This window comes from Poecilia mexicana, unplaced genomic scaffold, assembly GCF_051168715.1.
Source record: "Poecilia mexicana isolate PSO_F unplaced genomic scaffold, ASM5116871v1 scaffold_4, whole genome shotgun sequence".
In the NCBI taxonomy this organism is placed as follows: domain Eukaryota; kingdom Metazoa; phylum Chordata; class Actinopteri; order Cyprinodontiformes; family Poeciliidae; genus Poecilia; species Poecilia mexicana.
In genome coordinates this window covers 4,664,416-4,684,738 of record NW_028263373.1, presented here as the reverse complement: position 1 = coordinate 4,684,738, position 20,323 = coordinate 4,664,416, and the positions used below count along the sequence as shown (strand labels likewise).

The 20,323-nt window shown below is 36.5% G+C and overlaps 1 protein-coding gene across 3 annotated transcripts in view; it reads left to right on the top strand.

Moving 5' to 3' along the window:
* The window catches only part of lrp8 (low density lipoprotein receptor-related protein 8, apolipoprotein e receptor), a 164,024-nt gene that overhangs the window by 134,755 nt on the left and 8,946 nt on the right, over nt 1-20,323 (top strand). For all 3 annotated transcript variants that reach the window (XM_088004838.1, XM_088004837.1, XM_088004839.1), the window contains exons 12-17: nt 409-527; nt 1,545-1,684; nt 6,315-6,456; nt 7,754-7,906; nt 11,285-11,656; nt 16,986-17,054. In XM_088004838.1, the coding sequence (XP_087860964.1) occupies nt 409-527; nt 1,545-1,684; nt 6,315-6,456; nt 7,754-7,906; nt 11,285-11,656; nt 16,986-17,054 (995 nt within the window). The remainder of the gene's footprint in view (nt 1-408; nt 528-1,544; nt 1,685-6,314; nt 6,457-7,753; nt 7,907-11,284; nt 11,657-16,985; nt 17,055-20,323) is intronic.

Here is a 20,323-nt window from a genome sequence, read left to right as displayed (position 1 = left end):
TTAACAGTGGACACACTTGTATGCGATCAGGTAGCAGCTCTGGTTCTGTTTTTAATATTTTTTCCCTTCAACCGATTTTAGCATGGTAGTTACATGTGTGAATAGATGGATTTAGAGACAGACATGTAGCATACACAGACATAAAAGGTAGGCATGCTCTAGCTTGTAGGATGTTTACTCACAATATCATAACAACCAAAGAAATGTTCAGACTCCTGCTAATTATATTACTAAATAAAAGACAGAATGTTTGAACTGAGCATCAGGTGTGACTATAATGAAATCAAAAAGATATGAGGCGTCCCTCTTTAATTTCACTGTGGTGTTCAACATTCAGATCAGTCTTGCTTTGTTTGGCTCATTCCATTGCTTTGTTTTTATTTACCACACCGATGTATCTTTTCACAGTTTTATGTACTGGTCAGACTGGGGAGATCAGGCCAAAATAGAGAAAGCTGGGATGAACGGAGTGGACCGTCAAATTCTGGTGTCTGACCACATTGAGTGGCCCAATGGAATCACTCTGGGTAAGAAAACATGTTCATTGATTTCCTTTAGGTAAAACAAGCAGCCCTGAAAACACAAAAACTACAATCTGCACGCAGGGAAGAGTTGAGATAGGTCTAGAGATGGTCCAACCCAAATAACTCCCATAGTTATATCTCAGTCTCTATCTGTCTCTCATCAATCAAGCCAGCGAGTGGTCTCTGATTTAATAAGCTCGACACTCTGGGCTGTCAGTACCTGCCATCATCCTTTGCAACTCCCTTGGCAGCAAGAGTAAATTTCTCCAATCTGCCCTTGCCTGAGGAGAAGAAAAAGCACACACACTCACCTCGATCAGTGGAATTGTGGTGTTGCTGGTACATTCATGAAAACAAATTATTTTTAGAAGAAGGCAAATGAGCAAGTCGACCCAGACTGTGTTACTCTCTTGGGGGGAATAAGTGAATTATTTCACCTTGGTCATTTATAGCAAGCAGAGGAAGTGACTGAGTCAGATGAAGGAGATTTTTCTTCTTAAGGTTTAGTAGTAAGAAAAAGAGTGTAATGTCTCTTTAGCGTTTTGCTTTCTCTGACAACTTCTTCAGGCGTTTGACCCTTGCTTTTATCCAAAGGATATTTCAGATTTATATAGACTGCAAGCTGTCAAATTAACCTCAACATGAATGCCAACAGTGGAGCAACAGTGGCCTTCTGCTGTGTTTGGGATCGTTACTTGATGTAAGACTTCTAAACGTTCTTTTAAAGAAGGTCCAGCAGGACTAATGAATTTACTCAAGGTCACGTACCTGTCCTCCCCCAGCTGTGATATTACAGTCACATCTGTGTTTTCTCAGCGCTGGGCCTCGGCCGTCATGTCAGAGAAGATTGATGGTGTAGCTACTGGGCCATTACATTTATATACCTCTCACCCTGCACCTTTCTCAGCTGACTGACCTTTTTCTCTCTCTTTCTCCATTCACTCCATGCTTCCCTTTCCTTTTCTTCCTCTCCTGTTTGGTTGTGTTCCCATTTTTTATCTCTTTTCTGCACGTTGTCAGATTTGTCCAACAGACGTCTCTACTGGGTGGACTCCAAGCTGCACCTGCTGTCCAGCGTGGATCTGAACGGAGACAACCGCAAAGTGCTGCTGTCCTCCCATCACCACCTTGGACATCCATTCGCCCTCACCGTGTTTGAGGTACAAGAAGGATTTAATTTTAGAACGCACACAAACCAGTCAGTGGTAAATGAATGCATTAGTTTGGTTTCTTCTGCCATATATTTTTGCTTTTAAGTATTGCAGAAATTTTCTTTTAAATACAAAAACTTCCATATCTATTGGATCCCCTGGTGTGCCAAAAGCTTTCGATAAATTAATATTTTATAGCAAAAAAAAAAAAAGAATTGAGTAGATATATTTAGTAAAAATTTATATTAATAAATATTTTTGTATTTAATGTGTAAGGAGGTTTTGTATCCATTGAACCATTTTGTTTTGATTTGGCTATCTAGATTACTGGCAAACCATTTCAAGGATTTTTGGCAAAGGAATCCGATTTATCTCTTGTTCTTTGAAACAGTCTGTGATTCTTTGCCCTCTAGAAAGATTCCTAGAGAGAATCAAGCCTACAGCTTTGCATATAGTACAGATCTTCCCCTGTGGATAACAGCTGGTAGAAGATGCCTTTCCTTATATTCTTCCTTTTTTGTACATTAGGTCAACCTAGAGTGTTTGATAATGAAAAGCTCATTATCTGTATCTTATCAGACCAAAGCATATAGTTGGAGTTAAAATCTGTGTAATGTTTAGGGAACATCACACATGTGAAGTTGGATCAGAAAAGGGGTCTTCATGAAGAGCGTTACAAAAAAACCAAACATTTAGTTTGTATCTTGCAGTTGTGGAGATTTGGTAAACCTTGGTAAAGTCTTGACTGCTAACAATGAGTCTTTGAGATGTTTTTGCTTCCTTCAGCATTTTACTGCACAGGGACAAGATAAACTTTCAATAGTTAACTTCTGTTCCCTTCATGGTAGAATGAAAAGTATTGATTTTATCCCTCAATAATTGAACAAGACAACAATGTAAGATGTAGAAGAAGAGTAGGGTCATTGGATGACCTTACGTCAAATGGCCTTAATAGTTCATATGATGAACTGTTGAGTGATTTCCATTGACTCCAGAAACTGAGAAGTTTTATGCGAATGAAACTAGAATATGCTGAAAATAAATGTGGTAATTTGTTCCATGCTGAATTCAGAGTCACAATGTTCAGCAATAAATGAAACTAAAAGTGCATCTATTGAGGAGGATGTGAGTGACATTGATTTCATTCAGAGCAGATGGGTGTGAGGCAGAGCAGCCCAAAGGCTGAAGTGTGAGGATGAAAGTAAAGAAAGAAAGAGACAAAATGTTGTAAGTCAGAAGTGTTTTCTCCATTCTTCTCTGTGCTGCACATGCTGTGATGAGTAGAAGCTGAGGAAAAGGGAGGACATCCATCATGTCTGGCTGAGCGGATGTGTCTGAATACTGTGTGTGCGTGTGCGTGTGTGTGAGGAGAACTTATGTTTCAGATTGCAGTGAAAGTTCACCATCTGAGATTAATAGCCCTCAGTTGTTCTGCTCTGTGTTCTGTATGGGTTATGATACAGAACAAATTAAAAAATCCTTTAGCCATGGTGGAGGTTCTTCTGCTCCTAATAACTTTACTATGGGACATTTGTTTCTTTTAAAGTGGTCCGGAACAAGCTGTGAACCAAAAAACTGAATTGACTTGTTTCGTCAAATTGTCTCTGCTTATTCTGGGTAAAGAAATTCCTGCATAAACAAGATATTTAGAGTGTTCATAAAGTTGGGAGACATGGAAGACTAACAGCAGACTGTTGGACATACACCACATGGGAATGCATTGGGTTGGCTCTGTGAGCAGTGCAGTGAGGAGAATCACGTTGCTTGTTTTTTCAGAAATTAGCTCATGTTTCACAATTCACATTTCACAATTTGCCATTGTGAACTCTTAATTGTCCATTTTTCACTTCTGTAATCTTACCTCAACTGTTTAAAAAAATGATCTTTGAAGTAATTTGAAATTCTGAACTCATAACAAGAAAAAAACATACAAAAGTTAAGTCTGTCACAATGATCTAACTTTAGCCAAAAACACATTTTTACGTGGAATTTGACTTGCTAAATTCATGACACTGGGGTCAAAAATCTTCATTGACATTCAAATGGTATTTTAAATTGTGCTCATTTAATCTGTTGCTTGTTTAATAAAATAAACAGTGGCATTTAAGAAGCAGGTGAATAAAATCTGCAAACATTAAAATATTTCCTGAAACGTGTTATGAAAAATACTGCTTTTGTTGGGGTTATTTTGCTAATCATGAGTGAGTTATTATATAGCATTAGTTGCAAATAAGTTTAACCTTTTTATAATTGTGACAAATTAACAAAAGCATATAAGTTCACATAAAGCATTAATCCAGTATCTCTATACAGGTAATGCTAAACCTTTAATATGCTGGTTTATGAACAAACATTAAAAAGGAAAAACAAAGCTTTTCTAGGAAAGTCTTGACACACAGAGAAAGACACACCAACACACACACAACGTCTCAGTCAGTGTCTACCCCCTGCCCTCACACCGAGTCCTGAGGAAACACAGATTGTAAAGGCTTACTGTGAGTAATGTTGTCTATTCTTCTTCCTCCAGTATTATTGTATTACTTTCCCCCCCATCTCTGTTTTGCTATTGGGTATAGAAGAAGGAAAGAATGAAATGGGTTATTGAAATAAAGAGATACTGAAAATTGATATGTTGGGGAAGACGGAGCATGTGGCCACAGCTTTAGACAGGAAGAAAATTAGGATTTTAAACAGGCTTTATCAGTGCACACTTAACAGCGGCCAGCTAATGTGCACTGCAATCCTTAGCTTTAACTTCTATTTAATGAGTTGCTAGATTTGTTGCTGGATGTAAGAAACTAAGAGTAAAGCAGAGTTTCCTGTGCCCCCACCTGTTTCTGTGCAATGCTGGGTAAATAAGTTGTTTTTTTTTCACTTTGCTATTGTTTGAAAACAGATGTGTTTGCCTGTTGGGAAATGCTATTTAAAAAAGTAAACTACAGGTTTTAAAGCACCACAGAGCCCAGCTAAGTAATCTGCTAATGTTTATACAAGTTATCATATAGACTTGCAGAATAAAAGGTACAATACTCTGCTCAAAAAGCTCCTAACAATCTTTCTGCATGTAGCGAATGTTCTGTCTTTCTATCAGAATAAGATTAAATAAATATTACTGATAACTTTATTATAATTGATATTTACAGTTTAAACACATATTGTATTGCAACAAGGGTAAGTCTTAATTCACTATAAGTCCACTTTCTTTCTTTTTGTGTCAAATTGTTTTTTTCTGAGACTGAAAAATCATCAAAGTCTGTTTTCCACCCTGCTCTTTTATAATTCATGTCCACTAAGAAGTGTTTTCGTACCACTAAGAGCCGGGGCTTTGACTGATGTGATGCAACATTTTCCTGTGCACACCAGGGTATAAGTTCAGCAAATGAAAGATTCACATTGATCATGCAATAAAGAATCACGCTGCTGAGGTTTACATTGCTACTTGAAGTTCTCAAGGTCAGAAAAATGACATTTGAAAAGACTGATGGCAGACAATCTGATAAAAGAAAGAAAGGTTGGGACTGACAGTTTGTGAAAGGCATCCAGAGAGAGAGAGAGCGATAAAGGGAGATATGGAATAAAATATCTGAGAATGGTTATATCACCACTGCTGATATTTATCTTTCATTGTTTCAGCATTACTGTCATAAGAGTAAAGGTTATCTCAATCTAAGTGCAGAAGATTGAGCCATGCAGAGTTTGCGGAAAGATGGAAAAGGGAATTGTGGAGAAAGGTTAAGCCCGCTGGTAATCCAGCACAAACAGACAGAAAAGAAAACTGCTGTGCTTGAAACACAAACCAGGATATACTTTGACACACCTCACAAATCTTTGATGAACCCCTGCTGCTCCTCTCTTCAGCCACCATAAAAGAAATTGATAACTTATTTGTATAGCGCATTTTGTCTCTGTCTCACTTTTACCGTTAAAACTTTAGTTTTTTGTGATTTTTATTTAACATTGTTCTTGATCTGTTCTTTCAAAAACAAGGAATCTGTCTGCATGTTTGTCCTTCCTATATTTCCACGTTGGACTCTCACTAAAACATGTCTCGACTAAACATTGCTTGCTTTTAATCCATTGAACATAGAAATGTAGTCTTTACAAAAACATTCAAAAGCTGTTATAATTTTTTCACATAACTGATCACAATTTTCAGTGTGTTTTGTTGGAAGTTCACCTGACAGACGAAAGCAAAGAGGAAAACAATTCTTAATTGGAAAACAATCAAGAGTTTCCAAAGTCTGATCTACATGTCTTTACATGAAAGTATTTTCAAAATATAGAAGTGAGGATCACAAATGAATAAAGTAAAAACCTACGAATTTAATAACTGATGAGGCGGGATATAATATTCTACTCTGTCCTTTGTAACTATTTCACACTTTCAAACAATATTATTTTTACATAAGATGAAAAAAAAATGTTTTGTTTATGTGCAGATGAGTTTTATAAACGATCAAAATGAACAGTAATAAAAAAAAATAAAATGTATTACTTTATGACTAATGTCTATTTAATATCCGAGCTCCACATTTTTGTTTGAATGACTAAATAAAATAAACATTTTAATGATATCCAGAATGGTTTTCAGTGTTAGAACGTTTTGTCCTTTACAACAGAGCCATCTCTTTTAACACAGGATCGTGTCTTCTGGACTGACTTGGAGGATGAGGCCATTTACAGCGCAAACCGGCTGACGGGTCTCGATGTGGCCAAAGTAGCAGAAGATCTTAACAACCCACTGGACCTTGTTGTGTTTCATGAACAGAGGCAGCCCAAAGGTAAACCAAAAAGAAACCAAAAGGACAAAATACTATTTGATCTCAGCACAAATTGAATTTTAAATAACCTGTATTATAGATTAGAAGATTAACTCTTTTAAAGACGGAACAAAAGACTTAAAATGTCAAATGATTTGTTAGCATTTCATATTGCAAAAGTCTTTGTGTGTGCATGTGTTTGAACACTGCACGTTTGCCAACAGTTTGTTAGTGAGTCTGTTTCTATTATTTGTTTTTTCTCCTCATTAAGCCCTCAAAGCGGCGTGTGTGCCAATTGGGAACAAATTGCATTCTTTCATTAATAAATCAAAAGACATCCCAGAATTGAACATGCTAGCTTTCCAAGTGCCAACAGAAACAACATATAAAACAGAACTGTTAATGTATTAAGCAAGAAAATACATCAGAAGGTCGAAACAACCACGACCTGACCTACTTCAGGCGCTTCACCACAACGGCAAGCAGATAAAAAAATAAATAAATAAAAAATCCATGAGTTTGCATTTAGGGCTAAGAGACTTCATTTAAATAATTTATCTATGTGTAGAATACTTAAAAAGACAGTCTTTGCACCTTTCCCTATACGTGAGCACTTTCATAGTGCTCTGCCAAAGTAACATGAATATTTGAACTTTTTCCCTTTTTCCTTTACTGCCGCAAATTTCACTATAATGTGTTAGAAAGACTGGCATATAACAATATACAGATGCTCTTCATCAAAACTAAGATTGAGTTATTTTGCAAAAAATAGCTAAAGAAAAAGCAAACTTTAGATGTTCAAGGCTGGTAGAACCATACATAGAAAACTGCAGCTGTATAATTGCAGCAAAACAGGTTTTACAAATTGTTGACTCAAGAATATGATTGCTCCAGGGTTCCAGATTTTTCTTTGAAAAGAAAACAATAATCTTCCCTCAACTTCACAATTATGCTCTGTGCTACTCTATCATGTGAAATGCTGATAATGTTAGGGTTACTTAAATTTATGGCTGTAACATGTAGAAATATGACAAAGTTCAGGCGGTATGAATAGGTTAAGATTTATTTGCTCTGAATTTGTTTTAAAAATGTTTTTACCTCCATAGTTTTGTCAAAGTTGTTTACATATCCCTACATTATTTGCATATATGCTAAAACTTAGAAATGTTATATATTTCAAAACTCTTGGGATATAACTGCGATTTCAGACCTCCTACTAAGTGAAGCAAAATAATATCATTTTAAAGATTTTAATTTATTTATCATAGCTTTTGATCCACCGTTTTTTTGTTGTTTTTTTTTCCTCTGGTCTCCTCAGCCCCTGACACCTGCAACATGGGCAGTCTACCAAACGGCGGCTGTGAGTATCTCTGTCTAAAGGCTCCTCAGATCACAGATCATTCTCCAAAGTACACCTGCGCCTGTCCTGATGGGATGGAGCTCGGACCAGACATGAGGCGCTGCGCTGTAGGTATGTCACCTCGAACTGATAAATCACACTATCTAGGGGCCCTTCTAATGGAAGGAACCGTGCAAGATAATGTCACTGGAGATCTGCACTACTGTAATTACGGTCGCATGATGATGGAGTGTCTGCTCCAGTATTAACCCTTGTGCGTGCGAGGATTGAGGCAAACGTAGAGGACTATGGCAAGTGATACAAGTTTTACGTGTGTGGAGTCGGTTGGACCCCATTTCTACACACAAGGGTTAAGCTGGTAATGGAGTTTCCACTTCCCCACCATGGTTGCTTTAGAGTTAAGTTTTCTGTAAGTAAATGCTCATCTTTTGGCTTTGTGTTTAAGAGTTTCCTTATTGCAATGATAACAGGAAGTACTTCCAAAGCTGTTTAAGATTGAAGGAAACAGCAGCCGGTTTTCAAGTAACAAAGTCCTAATGAGACCCACTGTGCTTTAATGTTTGCTCTAAGCAATGAAATGCATGCAGGTAATTGTGTTGACTGTGATGAACTTAAAAATTGGACTCCTCCAAAGAATAGCAGACTATGTCTGTAAATGGGTCAGGGATTCTTCCTGCGTGTCCCCAACACACCTCTATTATTTCTCTGACCCTATTTCACAGCTCACTTCGTCCACTGACTCGATAGAGCCGCAACATTTGTGGGGTTGTTATCCTTAATGGATCCGCTCTGTTTTCACACATCACATTTTAGCAGGTGAGGCAGAGGGAGCTGACTCAGGGAAAAGGGAGAAAGAGATGATTATGATGTATGTGGGCCATCACTCACAGTTGCTCTGGGAGGGGGAAGATGAGCGCTGAGCGCACACTCACAGGGCTCTACAGATTTCTTTTTTTTTTTTTTTCAAATTCAAGTATTACTGCTGGGCTCTCACTTATTATACAATAAAATTATATTTGCAGCACTTCACTCCTGCTTGTTGCTGTGTGTGTCCTACTTCTAAAACAGTAAATGTATCTAAAGACACAAACATAATGTCTTGGCTCTGACAACATGCAAGAAATGTTACCAGATAAAGCGATTGTGACTACAAAAACAATGCAAATTTTGTCTTATGTTTTTTAATATATTTTAATTTGTAAATTGCTGGTTATGTGATGCAAATATTAGCCAGCTACAAAAGTTATATTTCAAGTAAAAATAATAAGTTTAAAGCGTAATATCCTGGGTGCTAAGATCTTTTAAAGGAATTGGTCTCGGCCCGTTTCCCATTCCTGGTCCTCAATGCTCGCTACCCTGCATGTTTTAGGTGTTTTGCTGATTTAACACACCTGATTTCAATTGATGGCTGACTAACGAGCTTTTGCTGAACTAGAAATATCTGAGTCAGGTGTTTCAAAGCAGGGAAACATAACATTCAACACACCTTGTAACTGGAATACACACTTTCTCTGTAGCCTAAGTTTCTACTTTTTCCCATGAAACTCACTTACATGTGAAAAAGATTCTAAATGTAAAATGTTATGTAGCAGTGGACACAGATAAAAAGAAAAAGAACAAATGCTTTAAAACAATATTTAAGGCTGTTTAAGAAGGCTGAGAAAACATCTCAGGAAATTACAGAAACTGCTAAGAAATTTGATCAGAAAAACATCCTGATCACCAATCATTGAATGTTTGGCCAAATCTAATGGAAGAAAAACAACAGTGGAATTCAGACTATGTTTAACAGTGGAAGTGAGGCATTTCCACTTGCACAATGCAAAGAGAATTCCAGAGATTGAAACTGAACAGCTCTGTAGCCATAAGAAAACCATTTATCATCAGTAAGGCTAACCTGAGAAAAATCCTTGCATTTTTAAGGGAGAACAAAGGTTGGACTGGTAATAGTTGTTTATTTATATAATATATATATATATATATATATATATATATATATATATATATATATATATATATATATATATATATATATATAAAGCCACTAAACATTTTTAGTTGCATTGGAGCATATGTATAGGTGTTTCTTATGGCAACTCCTCAAGCATGCTGCTTCTTTTTGTGACATAATGGAAATCCAGAAAGAACCAGCAAAATATCAGAAAGATAGATGAGGGCTTACACGTAGCAGGTTCATCCTTGGCTAAAATTATGAGCAAAATGTGTTTATCAGCCTGAGAATGAAATCAAAAGACCTTGTGAAGGTGATGGCTGAAGTTTGTAAAAGTGTCATTATCCACAGCAAAGCAAGTCGTACTGACATTGGCTGCAAAGCCGCTCAGAGAAAAACAGCTATTACTTCAAAAATGATATGAAAACACTGTTTGCAATCTATAAATGCAGTCAGGGAAAAAAGTTACATTGTTTATGACATGCATTTGACCATATGGAACTTTATTAAATATGTGTGAGCATGTGAACATCAGGTGAACAGTGAAGCACAGGCATGGCAGTAACATGTTCTGAGGATGTTTTTCTATAGGAGCGATCAGTCAGTGCAATTTTCAAAACATATTTCATAATGAGGAATGAACATTATGAAGAAATGATGAAGCCACTTTTAAATACATCAGCCAGGAAATTAAAGCTTGAGCACAAATGGGTCTTTAAAATGGGCAACGTGCTGAGTAGAGCACATCAATGGACACAGATAATCATTTATAAACTTTGATAACATGTTTCTATATGGAAGAATGAGCAGCAAACTGTTGGGAAAACATTGTATCTGAAATATTTGACCAAAGTCATGCAGTTGAAAAGACAATTCTACCAAATATTATGAAAATATTTTTTAATCTCAAGAAGTAAAAAAACTAATTTGGCATTTAACAAGCAGACATATTTGTGTGTATCCTAACTAAAACAGAAATGACTGATTAATTTTACATAGGGGAAAAAGTTGTCCCATTTTTATACAGTCAAAGTAAATATCTGGTTTCAACCGTATGCAAATGTCACCATAAGTCACCTTATACATAATCTACTGTGCTGGTGACACATTTTTTCCTGATTAAGCAACATCTTGTAACATCAAACTACCTCTGTATATACATATTTTTTCCATTGTTAGTTTCACTGTTCAATACTTTTTCATCTGTTTACGCACTTTTAATTTTTTGAACAACTGATGAATATTGCTAATGCTAAATTATGGTATTTTCTACATAGGTAAAAGAAAGCTACACCAAAGTTTACTTGATACGGTGCAACTCACTGGATTTAAAATGTGAACATGTCAAACAGAATTATCAGAAAATTATGCATACTGATCACCTTTGTATCTTTTCAAATGCTCCCTGTTATTTCAATGAAAGTTTTAAAAAATGCTACACTTAAAGTTTAGGGAGTTAGCATCTTGCCCCTAGTTTTCTCTTGTCTAAAGTAAAACAGATTTATCAACATTGCCTATTTTTTTTTTCTTATGTACAGTGCGAATCAGGACAACCACCACAGTTGCCCCAACCACCACAAGCACCACGACAGCAACTACAACAACAGCCACGACAACTACGACCACCAGTCCTGCCACCAGCACTACCACCATGACTCCCACCACAGCAAGCACTACCACTTCTGCTGCCACCCCACCGAGGACCACAACCAGGCACCACATGACACCAAAGCCCCCTCAGACCTCCAGAAGCAGCAGGATCACCCAGCCACCTGTGACACAAGCCGCCACAAGCACAGAAACTACCAGTTTGAGCAGCACCAACCAGACGTCCACACAAACACCCTTACTGGGCCCAGTGGCACCAGACAGCATTCAGAGAGAGACCAATGCTAACCTCTCCCACAGAGGTAGGTATAATGGTGAGCAGGGTTAGGTTTGAAGTGAAAGCACGCTGTGTGTGCGAAGCCGCACTTTCATTACCTCCTGCCATTACAGCAGCAGGAAGCTAAAAACCAATATTTCCATCAGCTGCCTCCTCTTTTCTGGCTCCCCTTCTCCTTCATCTCTCCTTCTGACCATCTGTCTATCCACTGTGTGACCTCTTCTTGTCCTCCTTTTCTCACTTATTCACAGCAAATCCCTCCCCAGTAAATCTGTCGGCCTTCTTATTTCTAGTCCCTGGTCACCAGTTTCTAACAGAGGTGTCAGCGCTAACAAACGATAGTTTGCTGAATTTTCTACAGCCTCTGCTCATCACTCTTCTTCACTTTGACAGCTTCTCTTCATCTATTCCTCCCTATCTCTGCTCTTCACTCTCTCTCTCTCTGCTTTTGTTTTTCACTCCCAAAAACTGGCAGCATTTCTTACAGACACCGGTCAGCCTTAACTTGATTAAGAAAACAGACTAGAACACCACTATTCATTTTTGCAAAGTATTCACATGATTTAATTTGAAGATGCCATCTTAAGAAATAAAAGCACTTATCACTAGCTACAATTTTTCATTTTTCAAAGACAGACTAGTATTTTTGTCAATGACCAAGATAAATTATTTGGACTTTTTCTTGGTACACTAATTAATTATATGAAAATATAAACATTTGTCTTTTTTTTTTCCTTTCAGTTTTTAGTTTACATCAACACTTGCAGCTCCGATGAACATTGATTTGACTATTAAGCAAATGTTATAAAAAAAAAAGCAATCTCAAATTTCAAAAACTCCAATTCTTTCAAAATGTTATGTACGTGTTATGTGGTAAATTTGTTTTCTTAGAAAATTTGTACTTACCCAAATAAAGTCATAGAACTAAACTAAATAATTTTCTTGTCTAAACCTGGTTGATTGTATTAAGACGCCAACTGGTTCCCCAGATAACCGTTAGACATTGGAAAACTCAAACTCATGGTCCTGGAGGTCCAGTGTCCTGCTATGTTTACATGTGTTTGTGGTCCAATTCATCAGTCCAGACTGGATGTATACAGCAAATAAAGTATAATTATGTAACATCATTATTAGATCAGAGTGCCAACATTATTGTAGCCTTTATATACATTTCTTAACAGTAGGACAATGCTACAAGTTAAAATACTTATGCGATTAGATTTCTGTGACATTTCCAACCAAATTCATGGCAGACTGCTTTAGATGGATGGAGTTATGTATGCTACAATATCACAAGTGTAGAAAGGGAATACTAATTCCTTAGAAACCCTGCAGAGTTCTATTTTAGTGCTGCACTATCTGATGCTATGCCTCTGCCTGAATTGATGAAGATTTATTCCCAGCCATCTGCTAAATCTTTAAGTTGCCTGACACTGCAGGGGACTTGGTCGGTATACAGAAGGGTTAATTCTGTAGAACGCTGAAGATTTTCCACTTCCCAACTGAAATTACATGCAATATACTTGTGAAGGATTTGACATTTTACAAAATGAAATGTAGCTCCTCATATTCTCAATTTGTTAACGTATGTTGAAATACAAGTAACAATATGACAGAGTTCCTTTCTCTTGATTTTATAGTAATCCACTGACTGAAATGAAACTTGACATTTTTGTTGTACTGTAAACCTGGTGTAGTTTTCTATTCAGTGTTGTCTTAATATGTTTGGAAGTGGAAGGTTAGTCAAGGTTGCTGCCATTTGTTTCTGGTCTGCAGTTTGCCTATTAGATATCACAAAATCCTCTGACTGCTCTTTGAAATAATAAGGATAATAATGTTGCTTGATATCAAATAGAAAAAGGCATTCCTTTCACAGAAAAGCAGAGCACATATCACACTGAACTTATTTAATAGTGTGTGCTTTCAAGTCTAATGCTCTGTTTTTAGCTTTTTCATTCATTTTAGTTTCTTTTTACTTGTGATTTAAGTAAAAAAAAAATGTGTCCACTTTTAGAACCCTGCCAAGTTCATCAATGTCACTTTTCTCTCTGATTCAAATACGAAAACTGTGGCTTTCAGCTGTGGTCAAGGAGAAACAGATTTTGGCTATGCCTGAAAAGAGGTTGAGCACTTGGGAAAAGCACACTAAAAATAAGGTCACGAGCACTTTGAATGCAATAACAGCTGTCTGTGGACTTCAGCCAAAGGATAAAACACAGAGGGTGCAAGGACAACAATGGACAAATGGTTTACCGTAAGGTTTATTTGTATATAATGTATTTTAACAAAATGGCATAAACAGAAACATTCTGAGCTTAGTACTAGATTTCACTGAAAATACTGATTGGACTGAAATGATAGAAAATAATGAAAATAAAATGTAAATGGAAAGAGATTGCAGATAATTTATGCTCTGGTAAGTGGGACTTGAAAAATGTGACACTGTCACAGAGATAAGAATTGATGGGATGGAAACAAAGTAAGAGTGGAAGTGATTTTCTAGGAACTTGAAAGTAAGCCAGCTGCATCACTTTTGGTGCCTTGGTATTCCAGAGCCCCCAAGATGCAAGACGCTGTTTGTCTCCGAGTCTCTGAAGCTGTCAGTTCTCTCGCTGCACCACAAATGCTAATCACAAGAGACGCACATTAAAAAAATGGGGCATGAACAAGATGTGTCTGCAAATCCACGAGCCATGAGTTATAATTTTCAACTCGGTGAACACTGGCAAGTTTGCCGGCATCAGCTGCTGTGCATGTGTGTCACTGGGGCAGACATCATCAGGTGTGGAAGAGACTAACAAGTAACAAAAGCAGGTTACCAAAGCCCACAACATTTTCAGGCTCATAGATTATTACCTTTTTCTTTTATAGTCTAAGAGACAATTATTTAACCAGCTTTGTTATCATAATAGAAATTAGTTTTTGCTTGTTGTGTTCAGTCTTATCCTTATGAAATCTCATAGTGAGGCTTTTTTTTTATACAGTCTGAATATCTGATTGTTTTCCCACAAAATTATTTGATGTCTGTCTTTAAACACATTTTGAATAAAACAACACAGACATATTTTCATTTCATACATGGACATATTTCTAGGAAATGTTTTTGAATTTCACAGTCTTTCTGAAATTAAAAAATCCTTCTAGCAATTATAGTTGTCATGAAAGTGAAGCATTTCTAACGGTCTCCTACTGCCTTTGCTCTCCAGGACTTCCTCTTTTATAACAGCTTCTTTAATAAGATTCTACTAATCCGCCTTTTAGAGTTTTAGAAACCCATTGGACGTCAGTCATACTTCCAGAAAAGCTTAATTCATAACCGCTGACTCAGGACTCGCTGGGTTTGGTGTACCGTCTGGAGCGGTGTGTGTACATGCGTCGGTGGGTTTTTTTTCTCCCTGTGATTACATTCATACAAAATAATGTGTCTTTCTTCAGTCACATACCATCTGTGCCTTCTTAGCTATGCACAGAACTTCACAGCCTCTTTCTAGAAGGAGCCAATCGGTATGCAGAGCCAGCGCCGTGATCTCCTCTGCTAATCTCCCTCACTTGACTTTACTCTAGCCATCTGATCACACTTTGGCAAACCGTGAGCCTGCTGCTAATAGACAGATTGAGAAAGGGGTTAGTACCAAATCTCAGTACCAACCTGTTGGGGTGAGAACGTAAAGCAAGTGGATATTCAAAGGCCTTTTTAGTATTAGACGGGGGCTAGTTACCTGTATTAAAGTATAACAGAAGTTTTACGAAGTCACAGTTTCTAAACTGCTGTTTTTATGTCATACTGTTTCTACATGGTACAGTTCCTAGACTTTTCTGGGCTGTACAGAGCGAGGCCTGCCTTCCTCTAATGTAAATTCAAAATTAGTTTATTATTTATTTTAAGATGTCTTCAAGTCAAAACAACTTTGTGCTTTCATGGCTGGTCGCCTGGATCCCTAAATATGCATATTACCTTGTTATGCTGAAGTTACTTGCCAGATATTAATTTTCCAAGAAAGTTAATAATCTTACTGTGCAATTTAAGAAATTCTGAAACCTTTAAAGCAGTTAATGCTTAGTCATAACCTAAAATACTGATAATTGACAGGGTCTAGTTATACATGCTAATCTGTCTTTTATTCAATGCAATGTGAGAATAGGTTGTGGAATAAGTGTGAGACAGTTATTATGGCTTCGGTTACAGATTACTGACATTTATGCAACACATATTTCTCTGAAGTCTAAAGATATGTTTAAGAAAGAAAAAAGAAATTTGATTTTCAGTTGGCATTATGATATGATCAAGCACTCATGTTACCCAAAGTCACTCATAATTGGCTTAATAGTCTTTGTGACAGCTTCTTCCCTAGAGGCCCATGATGTCAAGTAGCTGAACTCGGTAATTCAGACCAAACCTAAAAGAAACTCCATCAAGAAGACTTCCTCAGCCCAGGGCAGAGGACGGCTCACTCTTAAAAGATTTAGCTGCACTAAATGTTTTAGTTTGCATCATTTGCTAAGATGATGCAAACTGCAGGTGTCATGAGCAGTTTTGTGAAGCAATAGATTTTGGTTGACAGGGAATCTGACTTTTTAAGTAGAAGCAACTTGTTTTACTTGTGTGACTTTGTAAATAGTGATTTGTGTGAAAAAGATAATACTCTGTACAGTAAGAAAGCTTTAAGGAGATCTTTAGTCAAACATCTCCCTCAAGAAAAATCACACATCATTATAACTGTTATCATAAATACGCTATATTTTTTAGATTATTTTTTTGTAATAAATTTGAACACCATTCATATTATTTTGTTTTACAGAATCATTTAACTGCCATACTGCATTGAAACTTTATTGTTTTAGTCAAGTTTATGACACTAAGAGTTTTTTATCAGTCCATCACTCCCTACAAAATGCATTGGTATTGTTTTGCATCAGCATTTTAAAAACACAGGCAAAATAGCAAAAAAAAAAAAAAAATGCTGAAGGTCATCTGGAGTCTCTCAACACAGTTCAAGTCTCACATGAATTACTTGTTGCCAGATATATATTTGGAGCTGCATTCAAATACTTTCTGATGCATTGCTTTCTCATATTGCTTTGCACTCTTCTTGTATAAAAAAAAAACTCATTGCATTTTTATTGCTTCCTGGTGTGATACAATCACACTTCATTTACACATGCTATTAAAAAAAACAAAAACAGTCTGCAGATGGGCTGCTCGTCTTTTTATCATGCAAATGTGCTTTTCTAGCAGGATGCCCTTCTGTCCAACAAACTTCTAATTCTTCTTTAAGATGTGGTTGGGGATGTACCGATGAGCAAAACTTCTTGCTGATTTTGCTTTTATTTTTTTATCTTCTTGTTCATCGCAGCTGCAAGTGATCACTACCTCATAGGTAACAACATCACAGTTGCCGTTTTGGGAATAGTCATTCCAATTGGTGAGTACACTTTAACTATCCACGTTGTTTTTGCTCTCTGCTTGCCTGCTTCTCCCTCCTTTGCTTGTGTCAGAAGTTCTGCAAACTGTTTGTGCGTGTGGCGTTTTGTGTCTCGGGCTGCATGCTGCATTATCCTGTATGTTTATGCATGAATGACGAGAATATTTTTCATAAAATATGTCAAACACATACAGAATTATTGGATATATGCATCTTTTTCTACTTATTATATGCTCAACAGTGAATTCTGAGTATCAAATAATATGTTAACACCAAAATGAGCTGTAATGCTATTGAAAAACAGGCTCCCAGCTAAAGAAATCCCTTGTAACGCGGTACACTCATCAGTCAGTGAGTGAGTGTGTAGGCCTTTGTAATGTTAACATTATATTTATGAGAAATAGAGAACCAGTTTTGTTTTTTTTTCATCACATTGGTCCAGCTGTTACAACATTAGATCCATGTTTACAATGTGATAATATTAATCCATGGCTCTATATCAATCAAGGGCTCTAACAAATTAAATGCAGTTGCTGAAATATGTTTATAAATGATAAAAATTACTTCACTTTCTTAATTACAGGCATAATTAATAATTAAAATGCTTTAACAAGTTCAATAAAAATTTCTTCTGGAAGGCACAACATATTTTCATTCAGTGTTATACACAAATGTATACATCCACCGTGGTGAGAGAAATGTGTGAAAGCCCTGAAATATATGAATCTGTTGTTGCTGTTATAACTTGACATTTTCTGTAGTTCAAGATTTGCATCTCTTACATTCAAAATTTAAGAAACTTGAGTTTTTAGACTTAAAATTGGCAAATACTAGTGGGTAAAAACAATATCTAGGAGCCCTTTCCTGAACACAAATTTACCATACTTAAATATAATACTTGCTTCCCCCCTACCCCCATTTTGAAGATTAAGAGTAACAAAAATTGACATTTTATTTATACCCAATTGAAATTTGGTTAGAATTTAAAATGTATTTTAAAGTTATTTCAGAAGAATTGAGAAGGCTCTGATAATTTTCTCATGGATGATTAGTTTTTTTGTGTTTTTTGAAGCGATTAATTCTTAACCTGCAATGTCATTTTTATTGTCTAATTGCAGTCTTATGCATGGAATTTAAAAACATTTAGTGTGAGATTAACAATATATAGATACATTCTCTTTTCTGTTGAGGCTTTTTTGCACATCTTTATGTGAGGGGTTCTGTGTACTCTGAAACCATGATTTGACATCCAGTTGCATATCAAAAAATAAACCTGCTCAGTAAAATTATTATGTTCTTTTAGCTCTCATTAAAACTAAGATCATATTTTCTGGAAATATTTAATAATTTCATGGGAAAAGGGCTAAATGGGCAAATAATGACCTTTTAGTGCCAGGACATGCTGCTAATTGACATCTCTTTCATTTCTAATTTTGAATAGTCATGGGAGCTCAAAGACTTTTTATATGCACTTTTTTTATCCTTGTTTTATCCTCAACAGTGGAGATATGAGCTCATTAAAAACATAACCCCTCAGAGACAGTTAACCCTTTCAACCTCACCCCTTATTCTGTCCTTCTGCCAGTCGCCGCTGCTACAAATCCCTCAATATAAATTTTTGGCATCTTTGAAACATTAATTATTGTTGGAAGTCCACAAGGGCTGGGATTTCAGCAGCCCCGACTCTGCACTCTCCTCCAGTTATGCACCACCCACTGTTCCATAAGAGGGAAGCGTACCAGCCCTGATTAACAGTATTTAGTAGAAGTCAGGCTGTTACAATGCTCTCTAATTGGAGTGAAATATTGTACAAAACCCAAAAGCTGATGTTTCTTTGATTTTAACCAATAAGCATTTAGGCAAGATGGATTAAGTCACACTGGGATCTTTTTTTTTTGTCTTTTGTACAACAAAAGTGCAATTAGATTGGGCTTCCGTTGGGGATGAAAGCACATCTAACGGTGTGAGCACACATATTATCATATGCAAACATAACTATTTTTGTCACACTGGTTTGTCTTAGTTCCTCATACAAAGTCTGTTCACACTCACATTGGTTCTGCAGGGCAGTTGGGCATTAATGCCAATATGGTAATGAGTGGAGAGAGACGGCGCTTATCTCAAATCCTCCAAAGCCCTCCCTTCCTTTCCTCTCTTCCCCTCTCCATTCTCCTCTAATAACCCCGTCGAAAAAGCACCACAGCCAGACAGTCTGCAGATACTCTTTCATTTTGCAGTCAAGGCGAGAACAAAATTATAAATCATATCCCAAATGGAGCACCGGGATAATGTGCTGATGACGGCTAAGCAACCTTGCAGGACTTTTATTAAAAAAAAAACACAAGAGCTAAATCAATTGCCTCCGGTCTTGAATGCTACATGCTTTTATGTTGCAATCTTTGTTTGCCTCTATTGATGTATGTGTGTGTGTGTGAACATTGAGGATGGGGTTTTATAGTATATGGATGATTGCGAATGGAGGCACTCATTGAGGTAAACTGTGCATGTTGATTAATGTGTATGTGTCATTCTGTGAGATGAGGGGGAACATGCAGTACTGGATCCACAGCTAATTTCTTTATAATTTGCTTTTAAGTCGTCTTGAGCCGGGCTGCTAAAGATTTTTTATTTGGATTTTTGTTTTTTTCACTTATTTTCTGTCTTTGAAACAGAAATATTTCCTTTGTTTAATTAATTTAACTCCAGTGACACACAAAAGTTACGCAAAAACAAAAGATTCACCATTATATATAAAAAAATAATAATGATAATTGCAAGACCAATGTTGGTCCCTTTAATTTTTGTACGTTTTTGTTGGTACAACCACAAATTATTGCATTTCATTTGGATTTTATTTATTAGAAAGAAAAAATCCATTCTTGTGGAATTAAAGGAGCATAATACATTTTCAAATTTATTACAGAGGTGTGGCTAGATAGAACAATGTATTAATCGAACAAAATAAGTATTGCTTACCATAAGAAAACAAGGGAACGATATGCTTTGGTCAGATGAGAATGTTGAATGTACCTCTCCACTGTGAAAAACAAAGTAGTGATTTTCTTGAGCAGTGGAAAGGAAGCTGGTCACATAAATGCACATCACTTCTGTTCAGATTTCTGTGACCTTTTCCTTCTGATTCACAATATATGGCTTATAAGATTTTTATTTCCCTAATTCGGAAAAACATGATTGTTTTATTAGTATTTTCTAATTATATGTTTGCTCTGACAGTTCCTCTTTAATCCTTTTTGTATCTATTTTCAAAC